This window comes from Lactuca saligna, chromosome 4 (assembly GCF_052625555.1).
Source record: "Lactuca saligna cultivar CGN05327 chromosome 4, ASM5262555v1, whole genome shotgun sequence".
NCBI classification, from domain to species: domain Eukaryota; kingdom Viridiplantae; phylum Streptophyta; class Magnoliopsida; order Asterales; family Asteraceae; genus Lactuca; species Lactuca saligna.
In genome coordinates, this window is record NC_136420.1 from 105,462,046 (window position 1) to 105,479,615 (window position 17,570).

The following is a 17,570-nucleotide window of genomic DNA, read 5'->3' on the forward strand; positions in this document are numbered from 1 at the left end:
GTGATATGAGTTAAAATGGACAAAACTTCAATGGGCAAATGAAGTATAGAGTTGACCGAAATGTTAGAGTTCACTTAAGTTTCCATAATTATTAAGATCTTTTAGAGGACGGTCTCAATAAACGGAGATTGGAGAAGTGAACCATAGAAATGATTAAAGTGAATTGTGGAGTAATGAACTACATAAGGAAATAAAACATTAACTACCTAGTATGAGTGAGTAAGTTGATGATCGATAGAGTTAGTACCAACAGACACTACCAGAGTAAGAGATTATTTGGCAAGATCTAAATTTTCAGCATCTGAAGTTTTAAGAGGTTTGAATTTTTTAAAAAGTTTCAATTTTTTAGATATGAACTTTAACATGTTGTTTGGTTGGAACCTCTAAATTATTGTACTGAATGATAAAAATGGCAATTTTACCCTTATGAATCATTTCTTTCGATTACAACATTATACTTATAATAATTGGAAGTATAATGTTATTTCTTGTTATAATAGGCACAACCCAGCCAACAAAAATCTAATCCGATCTGAAAACACATGTCAATCAAGAAACTGTATGTGAGCCAACATCCAATAATCCAAAGCATCAAAACTTCATTTTCTTTAATTTCACATATATCTTCAATTTTTATTTTACTGCATACATATACACCAAACAACACTATAAATCCTTATAAATCAGGCACACAAATGCCAATCCACATAAGAACAAAACAACAATATAAATAACTATAAATCACTATAAATACACTGTAATTAGTGTACATAAGAACAAAAAACATATAATTAAAGTAATGTTGCTCAAGGAAACTCGCATACGACTTCAATTTATCAAATTTTTAACTTTCTAGGATACATCAGATTCAATTTTGTCTAACCATAGTACCCAAATGACCAACAAAACATACCTTCATTTTGGGTGGTTTGAAATTTCATCAAGTGTTCGAGTCTCCTCTTTCTTTCTTCTTTGTTACCACACATCAATACAGGGGGAAGGAGGTTAAGAAGCCCTGTGCACTTGATTCTAATCTATTCTCCTTCTCCCTTATTTCTTCTTCCAATCTCTACCTTGATGCCCTTCGACATCCTGTATTTTAATGCATTTTTAATGAAAGTACCAATCCTTAATTAGAAGTTTAATAGTTTCCTTAAAACTCTTAAACTTCTAACTAGATTTGTTACTAATTTATAGGATTATTCAAAAAACTGAACCCCATAAAACCTAAAAGTCTTCAAAAAAAATTGACCCAATATTGAGAAATATTGAGAATAGATTTGATGATTTGTTTAAACAAAGAAAGGTTCAACAATGTTGACTTTCATATAAGGAAACGTTTGACAAGGTTGACATTCATTCACCATCTCAAATAGCATGTCATGAAGATACTATGGGAATGAAATCATGTACCTTCATTGTTGATCACTCATAGAATACATAGACTTCAACATCGTCTCTAGTCTATCTTTAGACAACTGAAAGTTGACATCTGTTTCTCCTGAATTTAGCTCTGTGTTGCTCTGAAGCTGAAAGTTAAAACAGATTTAGGGGAAACCCTAGTTCACATATCCTGTAAAAACGAAATTATTATCAACCAAGAGTACCTGATCTTTCGCTATATCTTCTCTCCACTCCTTATGGAACTTTTGTAGCAGAAGTGTCAATAATCTCTGTATCTCAGGCAAGACTTCTTCAGGGAATAATTTCTGTATTTCATCCTTATTGTTGTTCTCATAGACACATCTACGAATCAACATGCGTAGGCATACCAAAAGCTACAAAATTACATCTTTAAAGCAATTAGGAAAAACAAAAACATCGGAAAAATTATAGCAAAAACTATTAAAAGGTAATTACAGGATCGAGGTCGGCATCATTTTGAAGTTGAAGCATATCACGGATGACATCGCGATCGGTTGAATCAAGTCCAATTTTGCGAGTTCTCCATAGGGTTTGGAGTATGAACTCCACGGATTCCTTCGAATTCGCTCTCACCAACAACGGTAGATTTCCCCATAATGAATGCTCCATTGTCACAATCGTGTAATTGCATCAACTCCACACTCCACAGTCGCAGATTTTGTCGTTGACTAAACTCGACTCCGAATGTGCCCTAGAAACGGCGTGCGTTGAAGTTTGAAGGTCCTTTTGGAGTTTTTCGTTTCTTTCGGGTACAAAATGATAATAACAGTTAATTTATTTAACCCATTAAACAAATGTGACTTCACAATTTAAGCACATCGGCTACTGTTTTTGTCATTTAAACCCCTTTATCTTTGGTCAAATTATATTTCATCTCCGTTGGTTACACATGAGAGGACTTGAGTAGACATGTGGGAGGAGATTGGATATGAGTAGGTCACATTCAGTAGAATTTAATAGAATGTTATATCATTTTTCTATCATTTTTTCCTATGAATTGTATAAAATTTAATAAAATATTACAAAAGATAATTTATAGTATATATTTAAGAATTAAAAACTTAATTTTTTGATTTTTTTCGATGATCATTGAACTTCAAATCGATTGAATGATAAGATGACATCTCTTAATATAATTTAATCTATTGAATAACAACTGAACTTATCAACTTATTCAACTTTCCCAATGAAATTACCATTATAAATGCTATTATATTTAATATATACAGTCCAGTTTCATGACTTTCTCCCTATAAAGGTTTCCGACATGATATTTCTATTGCTACTTGTTCTAGTTGCTTCTATTTATTTATCATATTTAAAATAACACAAATGAGTCGACCATTTCACAACACAAAATCACTTGAAAACTTTAGCATTTATGTTTTTCATTCTAATAGATGTTAACTTTGAGTCCATTTTCGTTAATTTAATGGTTGTGAGTGAATTATTTAGATTTTAGGGAACATAGATAATTTCAAAAAATTATAGTAGCTAAAGGGCTAATGCCACCAAGACCCTTAAAACTCGCCCATTATTGAAAAACTTTTTTCATTAAAGCTAGTTAAGATTTGCTCACTTGCCATAAAAATTAAAAGCCCTCTTAGAATGTAACACATTACTTAAACTTCAAAGCCTCATACAAGTAACTCTCATGGAGCCAAAGTGGAAGTTCCACAACCATCATGTACACATGCCAAAACATCTTTGTAGTCCCTTGCTATTGTAAAACTATCATAAACCAATCCATCACTACTCTTCTTGTACTCAAATAAAAGCGACGAATGATTAAAAGCAGTAAGTTTCACAAATCCCCAATCATGATCTTTATACAAACTCCATTCCGTATCAACATAAGCAAAAGTCGACAACTCACTCCCTCCTCCACCCACAACAACATGAATTGTCCCATCCACAGTTCCCGAATAATTATACTTTTCCGTGTTCACACATTGATCCTACATTTAAAAAAATAATAATAATAAGTAACCAATTAAGCATTTCAAAATAACCATTTTGGAAATTGGTTATACATTACCTGGTATACAGGACAAGTTCTTTCATAACTATGGATATGTCCATAAAATGCAATGTCCACTTTGTATTTCTGCCATAGCTTTTGCAAATGTTCCCTTCCCATTGGCTCTCCTAAAGAACCCTCGATAGCATACTGGCTACTAGAAGAATAGCCAAGAACACGGTTAGCAGCAAAGATAAGCCATGGTTGTTTTTGTCTGTCGACTGATGCAAAACATTTCTCTAGCCATGCATACTGTTCCGAACCCTCCCTCCAATCATGCTCTGAATCCGCTATACAAAAATGAAACATCCCATAATCCGTTGCATACCTACAAACATTTGTCAATAAGAACTAACTGAACCGTTTAGCACTGAATGATCCCAACCTCTTAATGGTTCAGAAGAAATAAATATTTTTACCAGAATTTAGCTCTGTTATCTGCGGGAACATAGAACATGGTCTCAGCAGGCACCCCACACTCCCCGCCTGAATCAGAACTTAAATAGAAGGATCCGGAATTCGGAAAATCCCGTTCGTTGTTTCCACTACAAGATTGAAAGTAAGTTGTGACTGATTCGGTTTATTTAGAACTACAAATTATGTAAATACTTAAAAGTTGGAATTAACCTTGCAACCATGTAAGGTTTTTTTGAAGCAATAGGTTCAATTTGTGCTGTGAATTGGTCCCATTGTGAGATGTATCCTTTTGCAAATGCTAGATTACCAATATGGAATACTATATCATAGTCATCTACTTCATTTGTTAGTTGGTTTGCAGTTATCAGTGATCCTGGTTGATAATTGTCATATTCATTTGACCCATCACGTTCTGCCTGAAAACATGGTAGTAGAGATTTTTTAAATAAAAAACTAAACATGAAGTGTTATAAACTTAATCACTACCTTTCCCATGTCTCCAAATATAATAACACGTTGCAATGAGTCTTGTCCTGGATACGGTGATGAATTAAAAGAATACAATTTACTCCAAACAAACGACCCGTTTGTCAACTTATGACCCATTCTGTAAGTATACCTGAAAAAACCATTCACAAAATAAAATGAAAAATGAGAAAACTACAATTCATGTTTTATTCTTTTAAATTAATACATACATGGTGTTAGGCCACAAGTCCTTTAAGAAACTAGTGTGGATAAAACCAGGATCACGCCATCCAACTGTTCTTGCAGGTTCCCCTATATAGAATTAAAGAACATTACCAAGTGAGGTTGGGTGGGGTGGGGTGGGGTAGGGTAGGGTGGGTTGGGGGGGGGGGGGGGGGGGGGGGGGGAGCGAAGACATATCAATATATCATACCACACATGCTACTACGAGAAAAGGTCAAAGTTCCAGCTGGAGAAAGCTTTTTGGTTTGACTTTGATCCTCCCAACCCCATTCAACAAATGGAGTGGCTTCATCGATGTTGTAGCCACTTGTCCATGTCACTGACATCTGAATAAACACCAAAAGTAACACGTGATGTAAAAATTTAGGTAGTGTTTGGTTGATGGAATAAAATCATAAATAATCGAATGATTAATGGAAATTTACTATTTACCTCATCCCAAGTTTTCCCTTGAGCAAGACGTGGATAAAGTGGAGCCTTAGGGTTTGCAAACGATATAGGGGATGAAGCGCTTATCAACTTTGGCTGTTGAAATTCCCGAAAGTAATTAATTGCTCATTGAAAAATCGGAAAACATTATTATTAAAAAATAAAATAAGAGTGAGTTTGCAAATACGTTCTCTAATCCTCCAGAAAAAAGTGCGAAGGAGAAATCTGCACGTTGATTGATGATTTGGAATGTTAGCGACGCTTTCCCTGTTGTAGTGTAATCATGATTCGAATGGTTCGCGAACATGTACTGTTTATAACAACATCTTACTTTAATTGGTTAAAAGAAATATAAAAAATAAAAAATATATATAAAGTTTTTTTTATCTTCAAGAGTTCCTTTTTATAAAACATCTTACTTTGATTGGGGCTGTGCATATGTATGGACCATTATCTTGCAATTCATTGGATGATTCAGCGTAACAATCTGATGAACTGCAATATTTTTTCAATTGTTGAGAAAAAACATTTTGTATGAGAAATAAAAGGTGAAATATGTAAGGGTTGAAAGTTGAAAGTTGAAATCCACTAACTAACAATTTGATGCGTCCACATTTGATCCCTCTGGATTTTTTTTTTTTTTGAACATTTAAGGTCCCTAGATTTTTTAAATTTGTACTGAATACTTAGAGTTACCAAATGTGGACATAGCAAATAGTTGGACAACAGATTTTAACCTAAACCCTAAATATATAATTTTGTGAAGGGGCAAAAAAGTAAAAAGACTACTTGAAATTTGCTGGTGAGAAAACTCCAACCCAATCACCCTCACTTGGTTCTGAGGTCTTGACCTCCACGTTGACCCATTCAGTATCCTCACCCTATAAAATCAAGTCACTCACTGGTTGTTATGATTACAAGTTATAAAGTGACTTTTAAAAAATATAAAATAAACCATTTTTCACCTGACACCCCATAAGTAAAGGGTTAGCAGTAATACAAGCTGATTCTTGGAGAGCATTAACAGCTTTGTGAATTGCAATCTTGGCAAGTGGTTGTTCGCTGGCGGGAGCATGGTGGAGGTGGTGGTGGTGGTTGGGAGGAGTTCCGGTGAGGTGACTGTTGGATAAAGCATTACAAAGCTTTGAAACAAAGAAAGTTGATAGTAGCAAGAAGAGAGTTAAGAGATTATTCTTTGTTATCATTTTATCAAACACTTGGTGTGCATGAACTCAATAAGAAAAATCTTGGTTATATTTCTATATTTATAGCTACTAATCACAAATATCATAACAGACTTTAAAAAATGATTTAAACAAAATAATATGCAACACTTTTTTAACGTTAAATACAAGTTGTTTAACATTAAAAAAGGACACACAAACTGTGTGAGTGTGAAACAAGTATTCGTGACCTTGGGGATTCATCTCCCAGGAAATTTAGGAGCAAATTCTTCATGCTTTCTGCAGTGACTTATGAAGAGTTAGTTACATACTAAATATAATTATATGAAACATAAAAAATTAAACGATAACAGGATGCAAATTTATTTATTGCAAAATCTGAACTTTTGTGATTACAAGTTACAATTTATAACTCGCAAGTAAACAGAAATAGAATAATTAAAGATGGGATTAAAGATTATAGAAAAGATTTAAAAAAAAATAAAAAAAATAAAAAAAATAAAAACTACTTTTTCTGAAATTATCAAATCTTGTTCACCAATAATCACCACAAGAACATTTTCCATTTTCAAACCGATGAAATCTGCTAGCATCTCTCACAACAATCACTCGTCCAGTCAGCTTAGCCATCAACTTAACTGCCAGGTGGCAGTCATCACAAATCCGGTGACTCTGCACCAAATGCAAAGGTGTTGAATCTGAAGTATTCATCAGCCCAAAAGAAACTGCAAGTTTCTCACTATGAAACATTAACATCTGTTCTTCCCTTTCATCAACATCAGGAAGCAAAGTGTTTTTCTTTGGAACATAACCATGTTTTTCAATTCCCAACATTAATTTCTTCAAATTTTTAACAATTTCAACATGGGATTTTGATTTTTTATCCCCTGAAACAAACATATGCTGCTGTTTCTTCACATCTATCCAAGTGCAAACAGGCAACATCCTCAAACCTTTCTTTTTTAAAGTATGAAAAACAGAAGCAGCTTCTTTTTGTTTTCCACAACTGTTGTAAATATTTAAAAGAACAACATAATTACTAAGCTTTTCTGGCTCCATACCATATATTTTTTCAGCTGCAAGCTTTCCAAGTTCTAGATTCTTGTGGACCCTACAAGCTGTAAGCAAAGAAGCCCACATATTGACTGTAGGATTAAATGGAGCATTTTGGATCAAAGAAAAAGCTTCATCTAATAACCCTTCACGACCTAATAACTCAATCATACACGCATAATGCATAGCTCTAGGTTTTACCTTGAAATCTGTTCCCATTGAGTCAAATATGTCCCACCCTTGATCTGATAAACCTGAATAGCTACAAGCAGAAAGAACAGCAAGAAAAGTAACATGATTTGGGATCATGTTTTCAGTAATCATTCGTTTGAATAACTTTAAAGCTTCAATTCCTCTCCCGTGATTACCATATCCAGCAATTAACGCGTTCCATGATATAACATTCTTGTGAGGCATTTTATCAAACACGTTGCGTGCATCATCGATTCTTCCCCATTTACTGTAGAAGTCAACAAGTGCAGTGTTGGCAACTATGTCTAGACCAAAACCATTGCGGATGAGGCCTGCGTGTGCTTGTTTGGCATGTTCTAGTGAAGCTAATCGTGTACACACTCTTACTATCATTGAGAAAGTGAAGTGGTCCATTTTAACACCAGAATCTTGCATCTCGTAGTAGAGATCTAAAGCTTCTTCACTGTATCCATGAAGGGCGTACCCTGCAATGATTGTATTCCAACCCACTGTTGTTTTCTCAGGCATTTCATCAAACACGCATTGGGCGTCCTCGATGCTTCCACACTTGCTGTACATGTCGATTAGTGCACATGATACGAAGATATCTTGACTTACACCCAGTTTTATAGCACAAGCGTGTAATTGTTGTCCTGGAAAAATCATTTCCAGTCCTGCAGATGCACGCATCATGGTGGCAAAAGTACGTGAACTGGCGTCAGATTGTTCCTCCCACATTGTTAGAAACAACTGAAACGCTTCCAGATAATCTCGAGAGTCCACAAGCCCTGCAATTATTGTGTTCCAAGAAACTAAATTTCTCTCTGGCATTTCGTCAAACAACATGCGGGCATCAATCATCATCCCACATTTGACATGCATCAGTAGCATCCTGTTTTTCAAATACAAATCGGGCTCAAACCCACTGTTAATCATAAAATTAAACACTCTTTTAACCCCTCTAATTGACTTCAAACTGATACAAGCATCCACTAACGCATCATAAGTACTCTTGCCAACATGGACATCATACTCGCACTCAATTTCCAAAATCTCAAACATTTCAAGAGCATCTCTATATCGTTTACAGAGAACCAGCTTCTCGATCTGGCCACAGAGTCCTGAACTAGAACCTTTCATCTGTCGCGACTCTTGGACATGAGTTTCTTTCTTTAATATATCATGACCATTACTCAGTGGTTTTGGCTTGGGTTTTGGATGTAATCCCTGTTCTACAAAATGACAACTAATTGCATATACCTGGGCTCTTCGTGCTCTTTTGTTTAACAAGTGAGACGCAGAAAGCAAGTGTCTTTCTTGAAAGAATTTAACATCCGTTAACGACAAAGAGCTACTTTCGAAGACTGATGTGTTCTGATAACGCGACAAGGTAATGTCCATCGAGAATTATCTGAAAAGAAAAGGGAATCGGTAACTGACTGGTGTGGGGATTTAGATAGAAGAATTTCTTGGTGCAATTTCTGAAGAACGCGGATTATGGAGGAGATTTGGTGAGTCGACGAAGGTTTCTTGTGATCTAATATTAGGGGGCTGCATAGAAAAATCCGTCGTTGTTTGGTGAAGGTTAGTTTACTAACAAATTGACAAATCATAAAGGTTCCATATATCGAAGCAAAGGACTAACTTTGACAACATCTTAGCATCTAGAAGATATTATATTATAATGCATGATCCGTTGGATTTTATTGAGGAGCTTCACCGCCTCTGTTGCGAGAAAAACCGAATGTATCGAATGCAAAAGGTACAAACACATGTTGATTTTCTATACATTCATTCTCGTGTTTTACCACTTTGCACGCAGCGGCTTTCAAAACGGCATGTTCAGCTATGAAACCTCCGCTCCCCAAACCAACGATAGGAGAGACCCAAGTAAGGTCCACGCACACATGCTTCCCTCTTATCCATCCAGAGACCATGATGTCAACCGGTCTAAGTGATAACATTCCATCCTGCGGGTCCGCCAAAAAGTTCATCGGCGCTTCTTTCTTCACAGAAATACCAGCATGCCGACAAGCATCAAAGAGAACATCCCGAACCTGAAACATTCCAAAAATACAAGTCAAAAATTTCGTTTGAAAACATTACTAAAACCATAATATCTAAATATCATATAGTAAAATCATAAGTCGTGTCTCAAAATATCATAAAATATGTCTCATATCACAACTGATGTCAAATCATGTCAAAAATATCAGAGTCTAACTTCCAGGCTAAAACTGTGGTGGGTGTAATGTCATCATCCCGAGCTATTCCCCTTGCTAGCTGAAGTACCGGAAACCAAAATTGAAACTGTAAGTACGAAGCTTAGTGAGCTCCCCCATACTACCACATACCATACAATAACATATAAAGCACATACTCGGCCTTGCCCACTGCATAGGACCGAAGTCCGGAACTGACTAGGGCCTCGCCCTCTACATCGGACCGAAGTCCGGAACTGACTGCGGCATTGCCCCCTGCATCGGACCGAAGTCCGGAACTAACTAGGGCCTTTCCCACTGCATTGGGTCCGGAACTGACTAGGGCCTTGCCCTCTGCATCGGACCGAAGTCCGGAACTAACTGGGGCCTTGCCCCCTGCATCGGACCGAAGTCCGGAACTAACTATGGCCTTTCCCACTGCATTGGACTGAAGTCCGGAACTGACTAGGGCCTCGCCCTCTGCATCGGACCAAAGTCTGGAACTAACTGGGGCCTTGCCTCCTGCATCGGACCGAAGTCCGGAACTAACTAGGGTCTTTCCCACTGCATCAGACTGAAGTCCGGAACTGACTGAACATAGCAAAACATAATCATGGCATATAACAATAACACATATACTGCATACTGCATCGGACTGCATTCCAAAACACATAACACATAGACATGCTTGAATCACAAAGACATCAAGGATAATGAACCACTTCTCGGAACCACCTCGGCATCGAACCGCAGTCCGAAAACTACTGTTATCTAAGCGCGCCAACATTGTGGCCGTAGACCCGTCCCTACTGGAAGGAAACTCACCTCGTAAGGCTGACTACTAGAATGTTGAGCGGAAAATGTCTGACTGCTGCTCCGATAACTCCCCGGCTACAATTCTCATAAAGACACTTAGTCAAACATTGATACTAATCTTAGGGTAAAGTGACTATTTTACCCCTAGCCAAAGTCCTTATCCTGGTCAAAGTCAACTGCCAGTTGAGCTGACTCGCCGAGTTAGGCTGCCAACTCGTCGAGTCCCTATCCTTTCTTTTATTCCCCAACCCGACTCTACTCGTCGAGTTTAGCAAAGACTCGACGAGTTCTCCTTCCATAATAACATCAAGTCAACCTTCATCTGACTCGCCGAGTTGTATGAACAACTCGTCGAGTCCTCCTTCATCATATGAACACGTCCAGTCTACGACTAGCCGAGTTTGATCTTGTGGGTAAGAAGATTGCCTTGGACTTGTCGGGTGTGTTCTTTCGCTCGTCAAGTCCCATGATTTCCAGATTATGGCTATGTCTTAATACGTCGAAACACTCCTTGGGACCCTTCTAAACCTCTGCTAACACTCAACTGGGCTCCTTTGAACCACAACAGATTGGGGACTCAAGCCTGATAAATCCTTTGTCTAGCAACTCCTGCAGCTGCATAGACAACTCCTGCATCTCGGGAGGAGCCAACCGATACGGTGCCTTGGCTATCGGAGCCGTACCAGGAACCAGATCAATCCTGAACTCAACCTGTCTCTGAGGAGGTATTCCAGGCAAATCCTCTGGAAATACATCTGGGTACTCTCGTACTACCGATACATCGACAATTGTTGCCTTACCCTTCTCCCGGGCATCCATAACATAGGCGACGTACCCCGCACATCCCTGCTGGAAGTAGCGCCTCACTCTCGCTGCTGAACAAAGAATCGGTCCACGTTGTGGCCTCTCGCCCTGAATCACTAACTCTCCCCCACTAAGAGTGCGGACCCTTACTAAGTGCAGCTCACAATCAATCACTGCCCCATTGGGTTTCATCCAATCCATACCCACTATAACCTTATTCCTTCGCAGGGGAATAGGAACCAAATCCACTAAGAACTAGTAAGAAAGCCAGGAGGAGCATGGTAGACACTTGCGAGAAGTGTTAGAAGTTTTGAAGAAGGAGAAGCTGTATGCTAAGTTCTCCAAATGTGATTTTTGGATTCGTGAAGTCCAATTCTTGGGTCACGTGGTCAACCAGGAAGGGATAATGGTTGATCCAGCAAAGATTGAAGCTGTAATGAAGTGGGAACAACCGAAAAGTCCCACGGAGATTCGAAGCTTTTTAGGATTAGCCGGATATTACCGAAGGTTTATCCAAGGCTTTTCTTCGATTGCTACTCCATTGACAGCTTTGACCCACAAAGGAGCTGCTTATGCTTGGAGTGAGAAGCATAAAGAAGCATTCGATAAGCTAAAGAAGAAACTATGCGAGGCACCGATACTTTCTCTACCCGATGGAGTTGAAGACTTCACTGTTTATAGCGATGCATCTGGGGTTGGATTGGGTTGTGTTTTAACCCAAAGAGAAAAGGTGATAGCATATGCGTCTCGACAACTGAAAGAGCATGAAAAGAACTACCCGACTCATGATTTGGAGTTGGCAGCGGTAGTTTTCGCTCTGAAGATATGGAGGCATTACCTCTATGGCACTAAGTGCAAACTTTTCACTGATCATAAGAGTCTCCAATATCTCTTTAATCAGAAGGAATTGAATATGAGGCAACGACGCTGGCTGGAATTACTCAAGGACTACGACTGCGAGATACTTTACCACCCCGGTAAGGCTAATATTGTTGCTGATGCTCTCAGTCGGAAAGTCAATCTTGAAAGGAAAAGGCCAAGAGCGTTGAGAATTGAAGTTGTCTCGACCATTGTGGAAAGTATAAAGAAAGCTCAAGAGGAAGCTTCTGAGAAAAATGACCGAAAGGAGGAACGTTTGGGTAAAACGTTGGTGTTTGGTACAAACGGTCATGGACTGAAGGTATTCCAAGATCGTATTTGGGTACCTAAGTCAGGAGGAATTAGAGATCTTCTGATGGAAGAAGCTCACAAGACCATGTATTCGATTCATCCCGGTAGCACTAAAATGTATAGGGATCTGAAACCCTACTACTGGTGGCCGACGATGAAGCTTGATGTTGCAAAGTATGTGGCCGAGTGTGTGACTTGTGCGAGAGTCAAGACACAACATCAGAAACCGTACGGGAGTTTAGAACCTTTACCTGTGCCTATGGGTAACTGGGAAGACATTGCCATGGATTTTGTCACTAAACTGCCCAGAACAAAGAATGGTCACGACATGATTTGGGTGGTCGTTGATCGATTCACTAAGAGTGCGCATTTCATAGCAGCCAAGGAGAAATGGTCTATGGAAAAGCTTGCGAATTCTTACGTAAAGGAAATTGTGAGGCTTCACAGTGTTCCGTTAACAATTGTGTCGGATCGTGATAGTCGTTTCACCTCGCGATTTTGGAAAAGTCTACAAGAAGAATTGGGTACCAAGTTGTGTTTAAGTACAGCTTACCATCCGCAGACCGATGGTCAGAGCGAACGAACGATACAAACACTTGAAGATATGCTGAGAGCATGTACCTTGGAATTCCTAGGTAATTGGGATGAACATTTACCGTTGGTAGAATTTTCCTATAACAATAGTTTTCACTCGAGCATTAAGATGGCACCTTACCAAGCCTTGTATGGACAAAAGTGTCGTACGCCGTCTTGTTGGCTTGAGGCTGGGGAAAAGCAGTTTATGGGATCGGAGATGGTTCATCAGACTGTTGAAAAGTTGAAAATAATTAGGGAAAGAATGTTAGCTGCTCAAGATCGTCAAAAGAGTTATGCTGACAAAAAGCGAAGACCGACGACTTTTGAAGTTGGGGATTCGGTTTTGCTTAAAGTCTCGCCGTGGAAGGGACTTATAAGATTTGGTAAAAGGGGAAAGTTGAGTCCAAGGTTTATTGGACCGTTTAAAGTTCTTCAGAGGATTGGGAACCAAGCTTACAAGCTCGAACTACCAGAAGAACTGAATGGAATTCATAACACTTTCCATATGTGTTATTTGAGGAAGTTCACGGGAGAAGTTCCCGACATAATTCCACTTTCAGAGTTGAGGATCGATGAGAACAAAAGGTTGATTGAGGAACCGGAGGCAATTGTTGACCGAAAGACTAAGAAATTGCAACGTAAGATGGTGGAGTTAGTGCTTGTCCGATGGAAACACACGAATGGGCTGAATCTCACCTGGGAGACGGAGAGTGACATGAGGAGTCACTATCCGCATTTGTTTGTTGATGTGTGATTCCGGGGACGGAATCATTCTAAGGTGGAGAGAATTGTAACGCCTGTGTTTCTGGGCTTGCCATTTTTAGCAATGTAATAGTCTAGGTTAACCTTTTTAACTCAACTTGAAATAATAAGAATGTATTATTTGTGAATTATGTGATTTATGTGTGTATTTTCTTAATTTTATAATTTAATAAATTAAGAATAAAATAAGCGTCAAAATTTAAGTGTGAGATAAGCCCGACATCTTTGCATAAAGTTGTAGTGGTCGAAACAAGGATTCCGGAGATATAAGGAATGCCAAAATCCGAGTTATAACGAAGAAGTTATGACCTGTCGAAGTTTCGCGACAGAATCGACACGATGCCGAGTGACGTAAAATATGAATTTAAGATAGAGCGATATTTATCCTTAGCGATCTAAACGAAAGTCGTAGATTTCGTTAAACCGAGAGCGTGCATAAAAGGAACGCCCAAATCTGACTTCGTATGAGGAAGTTATGATTTTCTAAAGTTTCGACGTGGCAGTATGCAGCCCGAATACTCGATTTAAGATCGAGCGGTTTTTAGCTGAAACGATCTAAATGAGAATCAAAGATCCTGCTGTTAGTAGCGAAACAATGAAAAGTTAGGCGAGAACGGACGTCAGACGAAGAAGTTATGAATTTATAACGAAGTTTTTCTGTCCCGGCCTTCTAAAAATAAATAATAAAAATAAAAGTCAAAATTAGCCGACGGAGTCTAAATGAAAGTTGTAGAGTATGGTCTGACCTTCGCGTGGATATAAAGAACGTCGAAAACGGAGCTCGTATGCGAAAGTTACGCAATTTAGAAGTTTGACAAGTCAATTACGCCCCGCGTAATTTGAGTACGCCCCGCGTACTCAGTCGGATGCAACTTGTCTGACCAATACTCGAGTGCCACCAGTCGACGCACGTAGTGACGTCAAAGTACGCCCCGCGTAACCCGAGTACGCCCCGCGTAATCCCAAACCCAGCAGCCTATAAATAGAACTTGAATTCAGCCATTTTCTCTTGTTCAAACTCTTCTTTCTCTCTAAGTTTTGCCTCGTTTTGCGTGCCGTTTATACCCCGAAGCCCCGGTAATATTCTCGAGCCCCGAAGCAAGATCCGAAGCCCAGAGAATCCCGAAGAGCGTTATTCCCGAGCCGAAACGCTGCCCGCGAGGAGCCCGGTTTTGTGAAGATCTTCCAGATCTACGGAGAAACACCTCTTCTGTAAGTCGTAGTGCTGCCCGATCATCTTCTGATCAGGTGAGTGTGTAGTTACTTTCATTCCAACACAATATTATGAAGTATTTCCTATAAAATACGTGTTATGTGTATATATTTGGTTGTTATACGTGTGAGTGTATATTCACTCTCTTCTATCTTATAGATCTGAAGTATTCTCTATGAAATACGTGTTATGTGTGTATGCCTCATCTGTTATGTGAAAAAAAATGTTTTGATTGAGCATGCTATACAGGTTTTGAAACTACGTATAAAAATGTATATTTTATCTACTAATATGTTGGGTAGAATATGGGTAGATAGTTGGTGTGTAATAAACAGATGAGAGGCCTCGATGTTGTTTTGATCCAGTCATCTAGCGGAATTTAGATGACGACCATGGACTTTTCTAGATAGTCCAGTGGAACGCTAGCAGGCTCATAACCTGTAGGTGTTAATGAACTTGGGTGTTCATTCGCTGTATTCCATCCCCCCCATGGTTGCCTTATTTGACTTATATTGCTGAGGAACCCCCGAAGCATGTGTAGTCGCCCCGATGAAATATTCTTAGACTAGGTCCCTTGTGTTAGTTATTTTAGGGACATAAAGTGAGAATAACGGGAATGGGTAACTGGGTTATTGTTGGTTGATAATAATTAATTTAATTATTTATTGTGGGTTGAAAACCCTATATGCTCACCAGGCTCCCAAGCCTGACCCACTCAGTTGATTTATTTTACAGGAAGTGGCGCAAGAGCTTAAGATGGGCGAACATCAAGTTGTTTTGTTTACAAGTCTGTATATGTATATATTTGTTGAAAGACTTGTAATGCTATCGTTTATGCTTTATGATCTGTATCGGAACATGACATCCCGACATTTGATTATGAAATGAAATCATATTTCTTTATAAAATGTTTTCATAAATATCTATTTTATCATGTTTTGTTTTTGGGAACAAATTCCGCATCTCTTTTAAAATTAAAAGGACTTACTCTGAAAATTATTTTTAAAAAGCATAAATGAAATCGGTCTTTTCTGGCCGAGATTTTTGGGATGTCACAGTAACAGACCAATGGGTCGTGTTCTAACGACCTCTCATCATAGTCGGACTCAATTTGATATGACCACTAGGGTCGGAATAACAACCATCTTACTAGTCACTACCGAAACAAGGTTAATGACACACTTGAACAAAACGGAATCAATTACTAGCTTCTTGGTAACTTTGTGACTTTCCCTGATCCGAGTGCAAGTCCTGTGCTTCCGGTAGTATATGCATCTACTACCTTTCACACCTACTCATACTCGTCCCAAGTATTGTCCCGCAGTCGACCAATTCACCATACAAGAAAACCAGACAATCATTCAACACATCAGTTAGCAAAACTAGGGTTTATATTAATTCCTTGAAAGGATTACACAAAAGTTCAATTTCACCCTATACTATGCCTCTAATAGGCTACACCACATGTTACTTTTCATATCACTACTTTATCACTTGATCTTTAGATATAGAATTCTCATTCCTGATTCCTTGCATTGCCATCTGCTTCATCAAGGATCATTTGAAATGTTCTTGCCTTTGGCCTTGGCGGCACATTTGGCTTTGTAATTTCTTCCCTTCCTGGGCAGTTTTGTTTGAAGTGTCCTTCTTCACCACACTTAAAGTAGGCTTCTCTTTTGTTTGGGCATTTGCTGGCGTAATGACCCGTCTTCCCGCATTTGAAACAAGTCATTTCTTTAGAGCATTCCCCAATGTGCTTCCTTTTGCACTTGTCACTCCATTGTGCTCCTTCTTCGAGCTTCTTCGAATCAGACTTCGAAAATTTTCTCTTCTCATCGGACCTTGAAGATCCTTCAATCTTTCTTTTCTCGCCAACTTCAACCTTGTTGGTGGTTCTTCCCTTAATCATATCTTCAACAGACTTGGCAGCCCAGATAGCTGCCTCTAGAGTAGGCGCCTGACGAACTGGCACTGCATACTCCCATGAGAGTCCCTTTGCGTACCGGTCAACCTTTGTTAACTCATCTGGAACGATGCGCAAAGCAAACTCCATCTTGTCTGTAAAGTTATTAGTGTATTCATCAACTGACATGCTGCCTTTCGTCAATGTCAGAAACTTATTCTCCAATTCCAACAGATTTTGAGCCGAGTAGAACTTGCACTTGAACTGCGCCAAGAACTCTGCCCATGAGAATTGCAGTGGCTCATTAGGGCTTAAAGTCTTCCCTAGAGTGTTCCACCAACGAAAGGCTCCACCTCGGAACTGACGCACTGCATAGGTACTCTGCAACTTGCCTCTGCAGCCACAAGTCATGAAGGCTAACTCCATTTCGGAGATCCAATCCATCACTCCGATCGGATCCTCCTTTCCAGTGAAGTTCGATGGTTTGAAAGTTAGAAAGTCCTTGTACTTGCATCCCATTCCATCATTCCTTCCATCATGGTTGTTTTTCCTGACTATCGGTGGGTTGGCTTGACCAACCGATCCACTAAAGTTTCCACCTTCCGAGTGCCCTTCATTTAATTCGGGCTCTTCCACTTGAATTGACAGTTCTTCACTATTTTGTTGAAGCAACCGTCTAGTCTCCTCCATTTGA

General features: G+C 39.0%; 3 protein-coding genes across 3 annotated transcripts; all 3 read right to left on the reverse strand.

The window, feature by feature from the left end:
* Positions 1–727: 727 nt before the first annotated feature.
* On the reverse strand, positions 728–2,185 carry LOC145042576 (uncharacterized). The gene is made up of 4 exons (XM_078991026.1): positions 1,861–2,185; positions 1,608–1,778; positions 1,414–1,529; positions 728–1,092 (listed from the first exon to the last, which is right to left on the reverse strand). Exons 1-3 carry the CDS (start codon positions 2,032–2,034, stop codon positions 1,416–1,418), a joined length of 459 nt encoding a protein of 152 aa, XP_078847152.1. The 5' UTR covers positions 2,035–2,185; the 3' UTR covers positions 728–1,092; positions 1,414–1,415.
* An 843-nt stretch (positions 2,186–3,028) lies between these two features.
* LOC145042578 (putative inactive purple acid phosphatase 27) lies at positions 3,029–6,322 on the reverse strand. The gene is made up of 12 exons (XM_078991028.1): positions 5,968–6,322; positions 5,792–5,883; positions 5,422–5,497; positions 5,190–5,312; positions 5,006–5,098; positions 4,764–4,899; positions 4,561–4,642; positions 4,349–4,481; positions 4,073–4,278; positions 3,865–3,990; positions 3,464–3,773; positions 3,029–3,383 (listed from the first exon to the last, which is right to left on the reverse strand). The coding sequence occupies exons 1-12, from the start codon at positions 6,205–6,207 to the stop codon at positions 3,078–3,080; spliced, it is 1,923 nt and encodes a 640-aa protein (XP_078847154.1). The 5' UTR covers positions 6,208–6,322; the 3' UTR covers positions 3,029–3,077.
* A 203-nt stretch (positions 6,323–6,525) lies between these two features.
* Positions 6,526–9,031, reverse strand: EMB3141 (Pentatricopeptide repeat (PPR-like) superfamily protein). The gene has a single exon (XM_078991027.1). It carries the CDS (start codon positions 8,830–8,832, stop codon positions 6,721–6,723), a length of 2,112 nt encoding a protein of 703 aa, XP_078847153.1. The 5' UTR covers positions 8,833–9,031; the 3' UTR covers positions 6,526–6,720.
* Between the last annotated feature and the right edge of the window lie 8,539 nt (positions 9,032–17,570).